This window comes from Phacochoerus africanus, chromosome 2 (assembly GCF_016906955.1).
Source record: "Phacochoerus africanus isolate WHEZ1 chromosome 2, ROS_Pafr_v1, whole genome shotgun sequence".
NCBI lineage: Eukaryota > Metazoa > Chordata > Mammalia > Artiodactyla > Suidae > Phacochoerus > Phacochoerus africanus.
This window is the reverse complement of record NC_062545.1, coordinates 98,552,590-98,571,447: the sequence shown is the minus strand read 5'-3', so window position 1 is coordinate 98,571,447 and position 18,858 is coordinate 98,552,590. Positions and strand designations below refer to the sequence as shown.

At 38.8% G+C, this 18,858-nt stretch overlaps 1 protein-coding gene across 5 annotated transcripts in view; it reads left to right on the top strand.

The window, feature by feature from the left end:
- Positions 1 to 18,858, top strand: part of PIAS2 (protein inhibitor of activated STAT 2) — a 100,966-nt gene that overhangs the window by 47,517 nt on the left and 34,591 nt on the right. For 4 of the 5 annotated variants that reach the window (XM_047764209.1, XM_047764212.1, XM_047764216.1 and 1 more), the window contains 5 exons: positions 3,582 to 3,632; positions 3,768 to 3,858; positions 12,847 to 12,981; positions 15,701 to 15,806; positions 18,364 to 18,437. In XM_047764209.1, the coding sequence (XP_047620165.1) occupies positions 3,582 to 3,632; positions 3,768 to 3,858; positions 12,847 to 12,981; positions 15,701 to 15,806; positions 18,364 to 18,437 (457 nt within the window). The remainder of the gene's footprint in view (positions 1 to 3,581; positions 3,633 to 3,767; positions 3,859 to 12,846; positions 12,982 to 15,700; positions 15,807 to 18,363; positions 18,438 to 18,858) is intronic. The other variant, XM_047764218.1, reaches the window with a different exon arrangement.

Here is an 18,858-nt window from a genome sequence, read left to right as displayed (position 1 = left end):
ATTCTTGCCTCCTTTGTCGTAGATTAGTTGGCTGTAGGTGTGTGGGTTTAATTCTGGGCTTTCTATTGTGTTCCACTGATCTGTATTTCTGACTTTTTGCCGGTACCATACGGTGTCCATGACTGAGGTCCGGGAGCCTGATTCCTCCAGCTACATTTTTCTTTCTCAGGATGGCTTTGGCTATTCTGGGTCTTTTGTTCTTCCAAACAAACTTTAAAATACTTTGTTCTATTGCTGTGAAAAATGTCCTTGGTAACTTGATGGGGATTGCATTGAATCTGTAGATTGCCTTGGTCTGTATAGTCATTTGGTAATATTGATTCTTCCAATCCAAGAGCATGGTATGTTTTTCCATTTGTTTGTGTCATCTTTGATTTCATTCATCAGTGTCTTATAGTTTTCAGAGTACACAGGTCTTTTGTCTCTTTAGGTAGGTTTATTCCTAAGTATTTTATTCTTTTTGATGTGATGGTAAATGGGATTGTTTCCCTAACTTCTCTTTCTGATCTTTTGTTGTTAATATATAGAAATGTAGTTGATTTCTTTGTTTTAATTTTGTATCCTGCGACTTTACCAAATTCATTGTTGAGCTCTAACAGTTTCCTGGTAGTGTCCTTAGGATTTTCTAGGTGTAGTATCATGTCATCTGCAAATAGTGATAGTTTAATTTCTTCCTTTCCAATTTGGATTCCTTTTATTTTTCTTCTCTGATTGCCATGGCTAGGACTTCCAAAACTATGTTGAATAGTAGTGGCGAGAGCAGACATCCTTGTCTTGTTTCTGATCTCTATACTTATTTTCTATTAAAGCATTCCTGCATTTATTTATTTATTTATTTAGGGCCATACACATGGCACATGGAAGTTCCCAGACTAGAGGTCAAATTGGAGCTACAGCTGCCAGCCTATGCCATAGCCATAGCAATGCCAGATCCAATCCGCGTCTTTGACCTACACTGCAGCTCATGGCAACTCTGGATCCTTAACCCACTGAGCAGGGCCAGGGATTGAACCCATATCCTCATGGATCTTGGTCAGGTTCTTTACCACTGAGTCACAGTGGGAACTCCTTATTTATTTATTTTATTTTTATATTTTTATTTTTGGCTGTGCCTTCAGTGTGCAGAAGTTCCTAGGCCAGGGATTGAACCTGTGCCACAGCAGTGACAATGCCAGATTTTTAACCACTAGGCCTCCAGGAAACTCCATTTTTCGGGTTGTTTTGGGGGCCTTTGCGTGCAGTGGCTCAATGAGATGTGAGTTCCCAGACCAGGGATTGAACCCGGACCACAGTGGTGAAAGCACTAGACCATTAGGCCACCCGGGAACTCCCCTTCTGCGTTTATTTAACGACTTAAATTTACAACTTCTTGATGAGACCAGCATCTCTTACTCATTTTTATATTCTCAAAGTCTGTCAGTGTCTGACATAGAGTAAATGCTGACCTTATGTCTGATGAATGAGATCAACATGCAGAAAGTTCCTAGAACAGTGACTGGCAGAAGATGCTTGCTTATTACTCATCATGTTTGTGAAGATAATAGAGTACATTGCACTTCCCCTTTTAGGTTAATTTCTCTTATTGGAATAAAGTATAAATCCTTAGTGAACCATTAAAAGCTCTTTATAACATTCTCCCATCTATTTTTCTAGGTTTGTCTTTTGTCGTTTCTCTTTTTCAAAATTATCTTCCCAACCTAACAGGTTTCTGCCATGTATCTCTGGTTGATCCTCACCCTTTCCAGTGCTAGTGAAACCACTGTTACTGATGTTACTAAGTAGAAATGAGAAAAGCAATGCGATACAAACCCTGTTTTCTAATTTTAGGACTAATTGTGGTAATTGGCTTGAACTTTCATGACAAATTGAATTTCCCTCGTTTCTGTAACACTTAATTTTCATAATGTACTATAGCACTTACCATGTATTATTTTAGTTGTATATATTTGATACCTACTAGTATATGAAACCTTGGAGAGTGAATATTGTCTTATTTATCTTTGATGCCTCAGTGCCCCGACTTTGAAATGTTTCTTGATTTTAATGAGTAGAATGAAATGGGTTACTCACAAGAGGTCAGTGTTGTCGAGGATATTTTCAATAGACATTTCAGAAGAAAGGAGGCAACTATGGGCAAAGGAAACAGGGCAGAATTAACAGTAATAGCAGCCAGCTGCTCACACTTGTTGAGCACTTATATTCAGGCACTTTACATGTATTATTAACATGTTTAATTGTCACAACAACTCTGCGAAGAAGGTATAGTAATTTTCCACCTTTAACAGATGTAACTGAGACACAGAAAGGTTTAAGTAATTTGTCCAAGGTCATACAGCTTGGGACTGTAGAACTCAGGCTGGACATTGCTGTACTTTATTGCCTTCTAGTGGGCACAGAGAATTGAAAGCAGGAAAAAGACTGCCCCCATTGGAGCAAGATGGAGGGCTATAGTATTCTCAAGAAAAGGCTGATGTCTCTCTGACATGGTCCAAGATTTATGATGATGGCTAAGGACAAGACTTCTTAAACTGTACAGCCAATGCATGTTACTTGGGGAATCTTGTTAAAATTCAGATTCTCATTCTATTGCCTAGATGTCTAGGGCCTGAGATTCTGCTTTCTGACAAGCTCCGACGCAGTAACAAAGCAGCTTCATTGCAGCCTCCATTTTGAGTGGCAAGGTTTTGGAAGGTTCAGTGCCGAAGATATTTTATATAGGACTCTGTTAGGTTCTCGTCTAGAAATTCTAAGAGATTCTGTGTCCTTAAATGGGGACATAATTATGGAGTTGCCATGCTGTAGAGACTCTTGAGACTCTAGGCACCTGTTCGTCATCCAGGGTCTATATTAAAATCACTCAAGTAGCTGTATAAACTGCTAATGCTCAGGCTGTGCTTCAGAACCAGTAAGAATATCTGGTGAATGGGACTTTCTATTTTAAAAAAATTGCAAGGTTTAAGAACCACTGTAAGCAAATAAATTAAAAAAATTTTTTTTTTTTTTTGGTCTTTTTGCTATTTCTTTGGGCCGCTCCCGCAGCATATGGAGGTTCCCAGGCTAGGGGACGAATCGGAGCTGTAGACACTGGCCTACGCCAGAGCCACAGCAACGCAGGATCCGAGCCGCGTCTGCAACCTACGCCACAACTCACGGCAACGCCGGATTGTTAACCCACTGAGCAAGGGCAGGGACCGAACCCGCAACCTCATGGTTCCTAGTCGGATTCGTTAACCACTGCGCCACGACGGGAACTCCCAAATAAATTAATTTATATAAACTCTTTTTGAACCCTAGAGTGCTCCTTTTCGTGTTAACCAGATCTGTTGCCTGTTAAAATAAAAATTGTACTGTGAAAGTTCCCATGAATTGAAAATACCTTAAAAAATTGCCATAAAGGCAAAATGTAAAGTAAATGAGGGCTGTCATCACTACAGTGTTTTAACTAAGGCTTGTGCTATTGGTAGGTTAGTGTTCATTTTTTAATAAATGAGAAATGCCAATAATGGCTTTTTCTGGTGAGAATGCTTTCTGTGAATTCTAGCTGTGTTTTCTTAACCCAGTTTTTTCTCTTTTTCCCACAGGGATTTTTTGCCAGGTGGTAGGAGAGATTATACAGTTCAAGTTCAGCTGAGGCAAGTTTGAAATTTTCTGTTACGTTCGTATTATTCTTGCTAATAACTATGTACATATGGTCCTGAATTTGAAAATACACAAACATGTTTTGAGTATATTATTTAAGAATAGTTCTTTCTTTTTCTTTAATGCAGACTTTGCCTGGCAGAGACAAGTTGCCCTCAAGAAGATAACTATCCTAATAGTCTCTGCATAAAAGTAAATGGGAAGCTGTTTCCTTTGCCTGTAAGTTGCTTTTTATTCACCAGTCTTGCATGTAAGTTTAGTATAAACAAGGCCTAGAAATAGAGGCAACTTAGTTCTAGTGAATACTCTTAGTATCCAGATTAAATACTGTATTCTACTAGAGAGATTAATGTTCGTTGGAGAAATGGCTGATTCCAGGTCTGGGGAGATGGAGAAGTTGAGCCTGAAGCATCTTGCTTGTTCCGGGAAGCGAGAAAGCTGTGAAAGACTTAGGATCATATCAGATGGCATAGTAGCAGAGCAGGACCTGTGTATATAGGGCAGCATGTTGTGGTGGATGTCTGGATTAGCTGGGTCTCAGCCATGGATCAGATGGTGATAGAGGCTACTGAGAGCAACTGGACAGTGGAGATTAAGGATTCCAAGCTTGGGCCTTGGTGATCCACACACTTGGGGGATGGATGCAGTGGTATTTGATTGACAGCATGTTTAAGCTCTGAAGTAGTATATGAGCTTCAACATCTGGGAGTATACACACACAGATACAGACACACACAGGCATACATACATACATACACACACATACTCAACATGTATAACCTGTTTCTGGCCTGATAGATAGCTCTGGACTCTTCACGTCTTGTTAATCTTAAAATAACACTTAATTGTTGAAATGGACTATGCATCTGTCTGGATTAAGTTACTAATTTGGTGGAGCTGTATGGAAGGCCAGAGAAGCCATAATCAAAATAGTAGCATAAACATTTAAATTAAGACATGAACATTGTAGGTGTGTATGTTGTGTTTGTTGAATGAATAGTGAATAAGCTCATTCCTTTTTTATGATTGCACAGCATTTCACACCATGAGTGTGTCATATTCAGCTTTTCTCTTAAAGGACAATATAGTTTGCAGATTTATTTTTGCCACTCATATAATGCTACAATAAACATATTTCCTTAGAAAAAAATATAGTAGTAGAAGCATGGCCTGTTTTTTAAGCACTGCAGAGTGAAGGTGTATCTAACTGAAGAAGCAGTTAGTGAGGACAGTGATTCCACCTTTATGGTAAGTTGCCGTTTCAGCAAAGCAGACACCATCATGTCTGCCATTGACTGTTGAGATGGAGATGGGGCAGCTGTTTAGCATCCCTGCTGAGTACAAGACTTGGCTGTGGAATAAGTATATGAGCAACAGCATGAGCAAATGAGCAAGCGAGACAACATAGTCTAGGACTCTAGGCTGTACTGGGGCCAAGTGGTTTTAGGTGAACGCCAAAGAGAAGAAGGCCTATGGCCAACCCTTGTAGTCACTGGTCTGACTTGCTGGTCGTCAGGAGTCTCATTTGACTCATATGTAGCCTGTGGATTTAGAGACCTGAGAAATAACCTGTTTCATGAATTTTGTTTGTTTGTTTGTTTGTTTGTTTTTTGCCTTTTTGTAGGGCTGCTCCCTTGGCATATGGAGGTTCCCAGGTTAGGGGTCTAATCCGAGCTGTAGCCACCAGCCTGCGCCAGATCCACAGCAACGTGGGATCCAAGCTGAGTCTGCAACCTACACCACAGCTCACAGCAACGCCGGATCCTTTAACCCACTGAGCGAGGCCAGGGATCGAACCCGCAACCTCATAGTTCCTAGTCGGATTCGTTAACCACTGCGCCACAACGGAAACTCCTATTTCATGAATTTTATAGGGCTTGAGCAACATTGCACCACTGCCTGTCTCTTTGAAAGATATCTGTGAAGCTAAAATCATTTGAGATAGTCTCTGGGGATGAAGGGAAGTTTCAGAGCCTGAGTACATATAGTTGGGAATGCTTACATGCACTCATGCATGTTCAAAACCTAGGTGGGGCATTTTTCCTTTTGGGTTTCTGGCTAAAAGCAACAGGAGACCTCAGTGTGCTGTCTTTTATCTGGATGGATCATGCAAAGATCTTAACCAAGGGAAGAAGCAGCCTTACTTGGAGGGTGCTTACGTAGGGTGGGTGGGTGGCCAGATCTGTGGCAGAGGAAACATGGGATTTTGGAATGATTCTGCACATTTTCTCTGGCTTTTCTTAGCCAATTTTCTTTGTCCAGAATGTGCTAAGATTTTTTTTTCTCCTTTTTGGCCACATCTGTGGTATATGGAAGTTCCTGGACCAGAGATTGAGTCTGAGCCGCAGCTCCGACCTACACCACAGCTGTGGCAATGCCCACTGCACTGGGCCAGGGTTGAACTGCTGCAGAGACAACACCTGATCCTTAACTCACTGTGCTCCAGGATCTCTTTTGACCTTTGACTTTCATTGCTATTTAACCTTATTACTTTCTTGAAGAAAGATCTAACTATGACAATTTCTCAGTATCTGTATGGACACACCTCGAAGATCTATCCAGTATTATATGCCTGTGTCAGTGATGGGGGACTGTCTGAAATATGTGAGGTTCTTCCTAAACTCTCATTGCTGCAGAACATACGGTGGTTACAGATACGTATGCACACAAGTTCCAGAAAACTTTCCAAGTCAGTGTCATGCTTTGATATGTTATTTTCATGAGATCTGCAGCACCTCTGTGGATAGCTGTGAATTTGTCACTCTTCCAGGGCTTTGGGGAGAGAAGCAGTTAGGCAGTTGCACACTTCTTCTGGGTCATTGTTACTCAGTCATGCTGGTTTCTTTCCGGAAGTGCTAACCAACTCTGGCAAAGTTATTCTAGACTGTTTGTGGACATATCAACTGCTGTGTGGAGTAGTCCTTGTCTGGTGAGGCTGGCACTCACCTCTGGGTCCCGCAGTGGCTCCAAGGGCACTTCTGAGGGTGGCGAAAAAACAGCATTAGGACAAAGGAAAAAACAGGTTTCAAAAACAGAAGATAGGAGTTCCCATCGTGGCGCAGTGGTTAACGAATCCGACTAGGAACCATGAGGTTTCGGGTTTGATCCCTGGCCTTGCTCAGTGGGTTAAGGATCTGGCACTGCCGTGAGCTGTGGTGTGGCTCGCAGACGCGGCTTGGGTCCTGTGTTGCTGTGGCTCTGGCATACGCCAGTGGCTACAGCTCCTATTTGACCCCTAGCCTGGGAACCTCCATATGCTGCAGGAGTGGCCCAAGAAATGGCAAAAAGCTAAAAAGACAAAAAAACAAACGGAAGACAATGGAGTGGCACTGGGGGCAGGGGGGAGCTTGCCTGATCTTCATAGGACTATCCCAAGGATCAGATGCCAGAAACATCCCAAGGGGGTTTTTCATCTTCAGCTCTGTGAACTCCTGTGGAACAACTGACATAAATTTACAGGTAACTGCTGAGACACCCCCACCCCCATCCCCAATTGCTGTTAATTGGGATAATGAAACATGGAGCTTTAACTAGCGTGAGGCAGGTTTATGAGAGCCATGTGAGTACACCGCAGCCTCAGAAGAAGAAACTCCAGTGACCTTGAGGGTGTTAATATTGGCAATCTTCAGGGACTGTAGTCCCATTGTTAGAAGCATCAGCAGGCTACAAAGTTTGACATGTGGTCCTTCCCCATGATCCTGGTTTATTACACAACAGATCTTGGAGGAATAAGCTTGACACAGTCATGGGATTTCCCATTAGAGCTCTGAATACATTCAAATTTTTGTCCTGGAATGAATCTCTGCAGTATCCAGTCACTGTGGAACTGTGCTGGTTGGCTCTTATACTGTAGAACAAAGAGTAAACTGAATGGGAAGTGGTATTGCCTTGATAACTGCAACATGTCCCTGGATTTTTAAGGGTCAGAGAGTGCTGAAGGCAGTTTATGTGCTGTCTTACCTGCAGCAGGATGATGAGTTATATAAGACACCTCCATCCTCGATCCAGGGATGACAGTAAGCGGCTCAAAGTAGAACTTGTAGAATGATAAGTGCAGCCTGGACAGGCTCGATTGAAACTGCTTCTGAGAGTATTCCCCACATCTCTGTCTTTGACTCAGACGCTGCCAGTGTATAGACTGACAGCCAGATGAGAAAATTACATGTTTTTAAGGGCGAAAGAGAGGAAAAAAGACCCTTTTTGCTTGGAGAGTTATTTTGAGAAGCTGAATTATTTTCCTTTTTAAACAGATTTTGAGAGATTTCTGTAAACCTGAGGAGCTTAAAGGTTGGGGCATGTGGAGGCGAGTTGACTTGGGGGAGTGTTTCTTTGAAAGATTCCAAAGAATGGAGAAGATGTGTGTTAACAGTTCAGATGGCAAAAATGTCCTAAGTATTTCCTCTTGGTACAGCAGAAGACTTACCAGTACTAGTGCCATTATCCTAATGTATTCTTTTTCTGAGTTTGTGAATTTCTTTTTCCTGATATATTATTTTTTTCCTCTATATATTAGTTACACCTCTGGTCTGCCTCACGGTAAATGTGGACTGAAGTCAAGTCAGGATTTTCTTCTTTAAACACACACACAACCCTCCCCCCCCATCCATTTAAAGAGATTCCTTTGGCCTGAGGTGGGGTAATATTGGCATCTAAAAAGTAATTCTCCAGTGGACTCAAACCCATCAAATACATGAGTTTGTAATTAATGCTAAAATAAACCATTGGCGGTCACACCAACTTATACTAAAAATTGATAAAGGGAGAGAGTCATTGATTTCAAGATAACCAGATGTTGGTATGTCAAGTTCTTTATGGAATGATTTCAACTAATACAAGCAGAAGGAAGAATGGATTAGAAAACTTTTTTTTTTTTTTTTTTTGCAATCCGTACTCACATAATGGATCCAGGCAACCATCTTCAGGGGCTACTAAAACCATTAGCTCAAAGCTGGATGGGGACTCTGTAGTGGAGGGATCAGGCTGATACCAGCAGACCTTCCCATCGGTCTTGACCTCACTGAAAATGGGGCAGGCAGACATGTGTCTTGTGATCCAACACAATAGGAAGTATGTAACGTTCCCGATGTTTTTGTGTTTGAAAAATTTGTGTGAATTTAGTCAAAGCCTGTACACCTAATTACCAACCTGAAACATATGGGAGTGTCCATGCTGTTACACCATGAGGAAGTAGCCTACTAATCCAGAAGATGAAGTCATTTCTTTAGGTCAAAATCCCTAGTGTCTCCAACAGAAATGGCATTGGAAAAGTAGTTGGGGATGGGGCCAGGGGGTGAGAGAGAATAAAAATTACTCTTTATTACAGAATAAAAGAAACTTCAGGGACAAGTAAACACACTCTGAGGCTCTAGTTTGGATTCTAACTGTAAAAGGACATCTTACATACCAGACTATGGCTCAAATAATGTGTCTGGGATACATTTTATAATAATCTGAGGTGGGGTAAATACTGCTTATGAGTACATAAGTTACTGAATTTGATGATGGTTTATGGGAGTTTGACTTTTTCCTCTATTTTTGTATGTATTTGAAGTTTCAATAATTGAAAGATAAAAGACATCTTTGCAGCACTTGAGAAGTTGGAATATAAACTAGATTAAACAGTATATTAAGTTATAGTTAATTTTGTAAGGTTGTGATACTGTTTTTTAAAAAAGTCTTATTAAAGATATGTATAAAAGTATGGGTCAAATGACATATCTAGAATTTGCATTTAAGTACTTGGGCAGAAATAAATCTGTATATGTGTGAGGTGTGTGTTTTGGGATGGATTTTGGTGGCCAGAGGCAAATGAAGCAGGTTGGTGGGTACTTACTCTTCTTTCTACTCTTGTGTATATTTAAAAATTTTTATAATACAAAGTAAAAAAATAAATCTGTATGGGTAGTATTAAAGTAGTAGTGAAAATTAGAAATATGGTAGGAAAATGTTAAAGGAGCAACACTATCAACTTCTGTCACAATTACAAGTGGGATGGGAAGTTGTCATAGCCTGTAACAGAAAAGATTGAGTATCCCTTTTACTGAAATGTTAGATTGAGACTGGTAAAAAAAATCTCTTTAACTGGTTTTCCAGCAGCCTTTATTTAGAAAGCTTTCAGGTACACCACAGAGATCTCCTGTAAGATGAACTTAATTTTAATTTTGCTTTAGATATGGGAAATCTTTAGAAATATGTGGAGGCTAACCATTTTTATTTTATAAAATTCTAACTACAGTTGACCCTTGAACAACATGGGTTTGAACTGCCTGGGTCCAAATATTATGATGTTTTCAGTGGTAAATACTGCATGATCCTCACCAGAACTGAATATTCAGAGGGCAGATCAGAAATTATGCTCGAGTTTTCAACTGTGTGGAGGGTCAGTGCCCCTACGGTCATGTTGTTCAAAGGTCAGCTGGATATCCTGTTCTTAATAACTGATGGCTGACTGGAGACATAGTTGCATGGGGTAGAGAATAGAGTTTAAATACTTTAGGTGAATAAGACTAGTACCATACTTGATTTTGAATTTGCTGACACCTCATTCTTACATTCCCTGTTACTCTCCTCCCTTCTTTTCCTCTTTTATTCTATCCAACTAACTTAAAACACTGTTGCTAGGTGTCTCAAATTCCAGTTTACAGAGTTCATTGTCTAACTAGTTGATGAGTTATTTTATCATTTTGGCACACCCTGTGCCTGTTTTTTTCTTTATTTAACTTAGCAGCGGACATACCAGAAGCCGAAGTTATCTTTCAGACCAAAACCAGACAAAACAAGGTTTCATTCGCAATTATCCAGTTATTGGTGTTGATATTCCTTCTATGTGTTGCTCACTGAACCAATTCCTAGAGCCTTTGTAAAAAAAAAAAATCTTTTTTTTTTTGGTCTTTTTAGGGCCATGCCTGTGGCATATAGAAGTTCCCAGGCTAGAAGTTGAATTGGAGCTGCAGTTGCCAGCCTACACCACAGCCATGGCAGTGCAGCATCTGAGCTACATCTGCAACCTACACCACAGTTCAAGGTTTAAGGTAACACCAGACCCTTAACCCACTGAGCAAGGCCAGGGATCAAACTTGCATCCTCACGGATACTAGTTGGGTTCTTAACCTGCTGAGCCGCAATGGGAACTCCAAGAAAACTTTCTTATGAATTTGTTTCTTTGTTTTATTTCACTTGAACACCTTTAGATGACACACACCAACATGCGTGCGCTTCTGTTTTCTATAGAATGATGGAAGTTATTTATATTCTTCTCTGTCTTCTGTTTCCCTCCTCAGTGTTTAATGATTTTTAAAGTCCTGTTGCAAATTGTAGATTACATGTTATCATGTGAATTCACACACAGTGTTTACTGTCCTACCTACAAGGCACTGAAGGGTGTTGTTCCTTGTGACAGAATGTTGTCCTAGGCTCTGCTGTGTAATACCATCAGTACTGTATTTCATTGTTACTTCAGTACATGTTTTTAACATCTTTAAAATCCAGAGGTGTCATAGAATTGCTGATGACCAGGTGACAGCTGTCGGTTGCCTGCACTTTTACAACCCTGATGTTATTGTTCCCATGGCATGACAGGTTAGCTGCCCTCTGTTGATTTTTCAGTCAACAAATTACTTAACATTCTGAGGAATCCTGGCTGTTTTCTGAAAACCTTTGATCAGTACTTTCTCTTAATATCCAGAGTGTATCAGCATTGACATGTGTAGTTAGTCTGAGGGTGGCAGTGACTTGCTGGGAAATCAGAAATAATGGTGGAGTATAATTATTGGAGAATATCATTTTAAGAAGTGCTTTTATTTTGAGAGTTTTTGGTGGCCTATGGGAGAGTATTATTTAGAAAACATATGTACTGATCACTGAGTAAAAAAGTGATTCAGAAGATTCTTCTGTATATCCAAAAGGAATATGTTAGGAATTCATTTTGCTTACATTTTCTTGATATGTATACAGGAAAAAAGTAATAATATGTTAGACTGTATCATTACCTTAGTGTTTTTTCCTTCTCAGTGGTGCATAAATCAGTGGCATCTTAGATTCAGTGAGCTGTATGGTATGTGCTTTTCAATATGCAGATATTTTCACGGTTAAGGGATTTAAATTTTTTTAAAAATTTTAATTTGGTTTTGAAAATGAGAAACTGAAAAGTCCTGAGGCAGTTGAGAATTGGATGTACTGTGAATCAAAAATGAGTGTGTTGACTATTTAAAACAAATAATTTAATGACTAGGAAAAATAGAATAATGTGTAAGTAGTGGCATTATTATAGCCCTCAAGATAATTCAGTGCCACTTGAAATATTGGTTATTCTTTTTTGTTAACCTGTTTATTTTTTGTTTGATTTTTGTTTTTATTTTTATAGCTGCACCTGTGGCATGTGGAAGTTCTCAGGCTAGGGGTCATATCAGAGCTGCACCCGAAGGCCCACGCTACAGTCCTGGCAACACCGGATCCAAGCTGTATCTGCAACCTATGCCGCAGCTTGTGGCAACACTGAATGCTTAACCCATTGAGGAAGGCCAGGGATCAAACCTGCATCCTTACAGAGATTGCTTTGGGTCCTTAACCCATTGAACCACAGTGGGAACTCCTAGATCTGTTTTTAAAATGGTTTTGTTCTTCTACTCTAAGAGAAGATGGTGGATGCATTTTTTTTTTTTTTGTCTTTTTGCCATTTCTTGGGCTGCTCCCGTGGCATGTGGAGGTTCCCAGGCTAGGGGTCGAGTCGGAGCTGTAGACACTGGCCTACACCAGAGCCACAACAACAAGGGATCCAAGCCAAATCTGCGACCTACACCACAGCTCACGGCAACGCTGGATCGTTAACCCACTGAGCAAGGGCAGGGATCGAACCGCAACCTCATGGTTCCTGGTCCGATTCGTTAACCACTGCTCCACGACGGGAGCTCCAGTGGAGTACATTTTGATCACTCACAGGATTTCATAATTCCTTTGAAGTTTATTGGTTTGTTCTTTTTGAAAAATTTTCAAAGTTTTTCTTCTTTTTCGTTTCCAGTCTTTGAATACATTTTGAATGAGCACTCCTAAGAGGAATCAATGTAAAAAGATACAACTTTATTGTTTAAAAAAGGGGAAAAATTGATGGCCAGTATATAGCAAGATGTCAGCTGTCTTTAATGGAGCATGGATTTTTTTGTATTTTTCTGGATTTGTGAAGGTTTTTGTTTTTATTTCTTCTGGTTATAGGGCTATGCACCACCACCCAAAAATGGGATTGAACAGAAGCGCCCTGGACGCCCTTTGAATATTACATCTTTAGTTAGGTTGTCTTCAGCTGTGCCAAACCAGATTTCCATTTCTTGGGCATCAGAAATTGGAAAGGTAAAGATTCTTTTCCCTGGTTATAGTGTGAAAGCGATCCCACTAGGTGTTGAGTTATTTTGTTTTTTCTTAGGTGCTAGCTCCAGTTCATTCAATTTTCTCTTTGACCCCCCCCCTTCCAAAAAAAAGCAGTAATTTTCAATTCAGGGTAGAGATGTGGAGCTTCTTAAGGTTAAACTTTAAGGTTTCTTGAGAATCATCTCTTTATTTTCTTAGAAAGGAAATAAGTATAATTACAGTATTTCTTAACTTAATGATTAATCACACTTGTGTTTGTTTAAATAGTATTTAAAAAAACTGGGAATTTGTGGTGATATGTATTTATGAAGAGAAACAAAGCTTTAACAGGCTTTGGGGAAAATAGTTAAGTGTACTTATGTTGTGATTAGAAATAATCTGTTCCAGCCTTTATGTGAACAGCTGATTCTTAACATGTGGGTATCTGATATGGAAATACTTACTTGGATTTACATTATTTCCTCCATACTTTCAGGTTGATGAACCTGATTTCCTGCTGATTTTTAGTCTGTAAATGCATTTTGTCAGTTATGAGATACTGATTAATGCAAGGGATTTCCATTTTAGAACTGCTTTTTTCTATAATTAAAATAGAATGGCAAAGAGATTTCAAATAATTTCTGAACATCAGCTTTAATGTTGATGTTTCATAGAAATAAAGGATAGTATTCCTGTTTATGGACAGAGAAGTTGAGTCATGTTTATAGCCAGAATTATTTGGTTTCATCACCAGGTTAATTGCAGAGCTGGACTTAAAGAATATTTTTGTATTAATTTTTGAACTATAAAAATATCACTGTCTCGGAGTTCCCGTCCTGGTGCAGTGGAAACAAATCCGACTAGGAACCAAGAGGTTGCGGGTTCGATCCCTGGCCTTGCTCAATGGGTTAAGGATCTGGTGTTGCCGTGACCTGTGGTGTAGGTCACAGATGCAGCTCGGATCTGGTGTGGCTGTGGCTCTGGTGTAGGCCTGCAGCTATAGCTCCGATTAGACCCCTAGCCTGGGAACCTCCATATGCTGTGGGTGCGGCCCTAAAAAAGACAACAACAGCAAAAATCATTGTCTCTAATGACTTTTCTCTTGAGCTCTCATTTCTGAATTTTTACTATGACTTTTTTTTTTTTTTGGTCTTTTTGCCATTGCTTGGGCCGCTCCTGCGGCATATGGAGGTTCCCAGGCTAGGGGTCGAATTGGAGCTATAGCTGCCTGCCTAGGCCAGAGCCATAGCAATGCGGGATCCAAGCCGCGTCTGCAACCTACACCACAGCTCACGGCAACGCTGGATCGTTAACCCACTGAGCAAGGGCAGGGATCGAACCCGCAACCTCATGGTTCCTAGTCGGATTCCTTAACCACTGCGCCAGGACGGGAACTCCTGACTTCCGTATTATCATAAGTAATCTCTAACATCTTTTAATTTGCATGAACTGAATGTAACAGGATAAAGTATTGGACAAGGATTTGGGAAATCTTGGCTTAATCCCAAATTGGCCATTGTTTGATTTTTGGCAATATTGCTTCATTCCCTGAGGCCTACTTATAATAAAGAATAAGTAAAATCTTAAGAATGGTTGTTACATACAAATGTACGGGACATTGTTAAATAAGCAAGTATTAATGATTTAAAGCTTAGTGAGAGAAATTTGAACAGAAGAGTATTATTTTAACTTAAACATTTGAGTAACTGATTGCAGACTCTGCCGGCCTGGCAGGTTTTTTTCTGTTTGTTTTATTGTTTTTTTTTCTCCACATAATGAGAATAATATTCTTTTCTTGTAATAATGATTAAGTAACTTAAAATTTGCACACTATATTGGGTATTCAGATATTTGAAAGGACAGTTGCATTATGTTAAAAATGATATTTAAAGTATTTGGCAACTATTAAAAGTATTTTGTTTATTGTAAAATTGAATGAATGAATATATCTAGTGAAGTAGTAAGGTAGATATTTAGCATTTAGGTAAAATTATATTTTATCTCTTCATAGCTCTATAAATAGCTAAAAAGTTTCCTTTGTGCCAGATCTAAGAGGGTATAGAATTGGATGCCTTTATTTTTTGGCCTTGTCCTTTTGATTTTTATCATTTCTTTTTATGTAATGTATACTACAATAGCTGCCCCTTCCCCAGTAAAATGCCCATTTAGGAACAGGGATTAATTTGTCATATTTTTTTCTCAAAAGAATGCTGATTTGGGGTTCATATGGATGAGTTGCTCAAGGCCATGTAGCAAGTGTCTGCCAGAATTAGAAGTCTGGTTTTGAAGTGTTAATGTAGACCACAGGTGTTTGAACTTTGTTTCTGCAGTGGGACTCATTTTCCAACTAAAATGTTTTGAGAGCCGTATTACATAAAAACAGAAAATTCTAATTAGAAATGGGTATGGGAGGGTATATTCTCATTTATTCTATGGGGACCCCTAAGTTAGCAATTTTATTAAGTTAGAAACTGAGTTTGAAAACCACTGATTTAAGCCATTTGATGTTTTAAAGTGATAAGTGATTGAGAAATCCCTTTAATGTGATTAAGCTTTCGTCTTCCCTCAGGTAGCTGAGTTGATTTGTTCCTTTCCCAGTCATTGACCTTCCTGTGGCAGTTATTTTGAATGTTATTTTTAGAAACTAGAGTTTCTTAGACAAGTGTTTTATGTAAATAAAAAGACTTCTCTCTTCTTTAACACAGATTATCTTTCTTTGTAGAATTACTCCATGTCTGTATATCTTGTACGACAGCTCACATCAGCCATGTTATTGCAGAGATTAAAAATGAAAGGTATTAGAAACCCTGATCATTCCAGAGCACTAAGTAAGTAATGTTTGTAAAACTGGACATATGAGATGCTTAAAATGGGAAAAAAAAGCCTCGAATATAGATCCTTACAGAAACAATTATTAGAAACCTAAAATGAATTATGAGGTAAAAATACTCTCAGAACAGAGCCCTAAAAGTTGAAAAACTCTTTTCTTCGAGAAACCACTGCTAAGAGGATTAATTTTACATCCTAGTTAGTCTGATTTTTTTGCCTTTTCATAGGAAGTTATTTAGTAAATGTCAGGTTGTTGGCAGTTTCGATACCTGTGGTGACTTGTGAATAGGAATAGAATTCTTCAAATCCTCTAGTTTGTAGTGTAATGTACATTTGACAACTTCTAACTATGAAGGTCTTTTTGTAGAAGAAATGTTGATATCTGTCAACAGTATTTGCTTTTCCGAGATGTTTAATTTTGTACTTTGTTTTTATACAGTATCATAATAGGCGGGGGGGGGGAGTCTAACCCAAGCTTTAAATAATTTAGTTCAATAACTGAATTTATTTATTTATTTTTTTATTTTTTTGTCTTTTTGCCATTTCTAGGGCCGCTCCCGCGGCATGTGGAGGTTCCCAGGCTAGGGGTCAAATAGGAGCTGTAGCCTCCGGCCTACGCGGTATCCGAGCCTCCGAGCCGAGTCTGCAACCTACACCACAGCTCACGTTGCCGGATCGTTAACCCACTGAGCAAGGGCAGGGACCGAACCCGCAACCTCATGGTTCCTAGTTGGATTCATTAACCACTGTGCCACAATGGGAACTCCTGAATTTATTTTTATTTATTTTTTTGGAAGAAGTGAAATTTTCTTTATTTACAGAGAATGTTATAGTGTGCATAGAAATTCAAACGCATCTAATGTAACAAGTAAGAGGAATTAGCTACTCCACAAGATACATGGCCAATATATGAGTATTAATTTTACTTATAGGTCCCTATATTTAAAATGAAAATTTGTTTGAAAACAAGTATATATGTTCTAGCTTATTAAAAACTTACATTAAAATATTTTCATAGCTTATTTCTGTAAAGAAATAAAAGCTTTCATGAAAGAGAGTCTAGTACATTTATGTCAATTTGTAATTGCAATCACTTTCCTAAGATAACTAAAACACTATTGACCATTAGGACAGACCTTAGTTTAAAACTAGAAATTACTTATAATTCATTTTAGTAAGCAAAAGTAGTTAATTTTCTATTGCCTTAAGATTGTCTCATAAACTATACTTAGATTTCAAAATAGAAGACATTGTGCCGCAGTTTTTATATAAATGTTAAAATTCTTATGATCATCAGAACCATAACTCTTGGTAAAGTTGTAGTGTTCTCTATATCGTTAGGATAAATAGAGATAACCCCAGTAATTAAATCAGTAACTGAATTTAATTGAACAAGACATTTTTGTTTTCTGGGCAATTTTTTTCTGTCTTTCCCCCTAGTTACCTCCCAGTATCACTGAATGAACCAAAAAGGAGAAGAGGGTCCATAAGGTTGAAGAGGGAGCCAAGTAGGGCCGTTGAAATGATATTTTTCTTATTCTCAAGCCATTCCTCATCTTAAACAGCACCATTATTGATCTTCCTGCCTAGAGCTAAAAGCCAAGGACACTCTTCCCCAGTTTTTCTTACCCTAACTCCAGTTCAACTCTCTCCAACTTCCATTACAGTTCTTTCTGTAATGATGTTGAAAATTAGGTAGCTAAGTGAGATATATAAATATATAGGCTTGTGTAGTCAGTAACTTGCGTACGTTACATAGTGAATAAGATCACATTTTCCCACATCCATAAGTTTTCAGTTTTCAAAGAAAGTGTCAAAATACTTTACCTGTTCTGTTTTCAAATTTGGCAGTTGTTGGAAATTACCAGTACTGTCTACTTAAACAGTCATGAATGTGTTTTAGGAAAGCATTGAAGCTTAGAGTACAGCTGCCTTCCAAGTTCTTAATTGTTTTATTGTTTTTATGTCTTAAATAGCTTTCTGTTTTGAAACTCTTCCTTATCTTCAATTTTACTTTTTTTTTTTTGGTCTTTTGTTGTTGTTGTTGTTGTTGTTGCTATTTCTTGGGCCGCTCCCGCAGCATATGGAGGTTCCCAGGCTAGGGGTCGAATCGGAGCTGTAGCCACCGGCCTACGCCAGAGCCACAGCAACGCGGGATCCGAGCCGCATCTGCACCCTACACCACAGCTCATGGCAACGCCGGATCCTTAACCCACTGAGCAAGGGCAGGGACCGAACCCTCAACCTCATGGTTCCTAGTCGGATTCGTTAACCACTTCGCCACGACGGGAACTCCCCCAATTTTACTTTTAAAAAGAGATTTTTAAAACTTCAACTAAATGTGGTAGAGTTTGCACATTTGTAATTCTTTAATACTGAAAGTATGGTTGTGTTTTTGATACTTAATATTTTATTTCTTTGTTTTGTTTTTGTAGTTTCTTGACCTATTTTAAGTGTTTGGTAAACTTTAATAAGATGATATATATTTCTGTAATTCTGTTCATATATCAGATTTTTTATGCTTTTTTTTATTATTAATTTTCCTTCTTTTTAAAGTTAAAGAGAAACTTACTGCGGATCCTGATAGTGAAATTGCTACTACTAGCCTTCGCGTGTCCTTGATGTGCCCTGTAAGTAAACCAGCAAAACATTCTAGGGCATTTTGTTTTTTATAAATTGCTAATCTTCCTATAATAGTAAGTATGGGAATGAATGATATGATAGAATTTTGAGCTTTTGTTGTTGTTGTTGTTGTTGTTGTTATCCTGTTCAGGCATCTTAGTGATTAAGCATTATATTCCAAAGAAAGCAAACTTTCTTCAGGCAATGACGAAGCAAGAAGAGACGTGAAAAGGGTATTGTGTCAGAGAAGAAAGAGATAATCTATTCAGAATAATCTATCACTGTTAATGCTATAGATAAACTACAGCTAATGCCAAACATGTACAGAGAATTGGCTGCTTTTATCAGAATATAAACAGTATTGAAAAATGGCAGTAGAATTATTGCTAATAAATGCTAATTGATAGTTCCGGTTTAATGAGTTAGAAT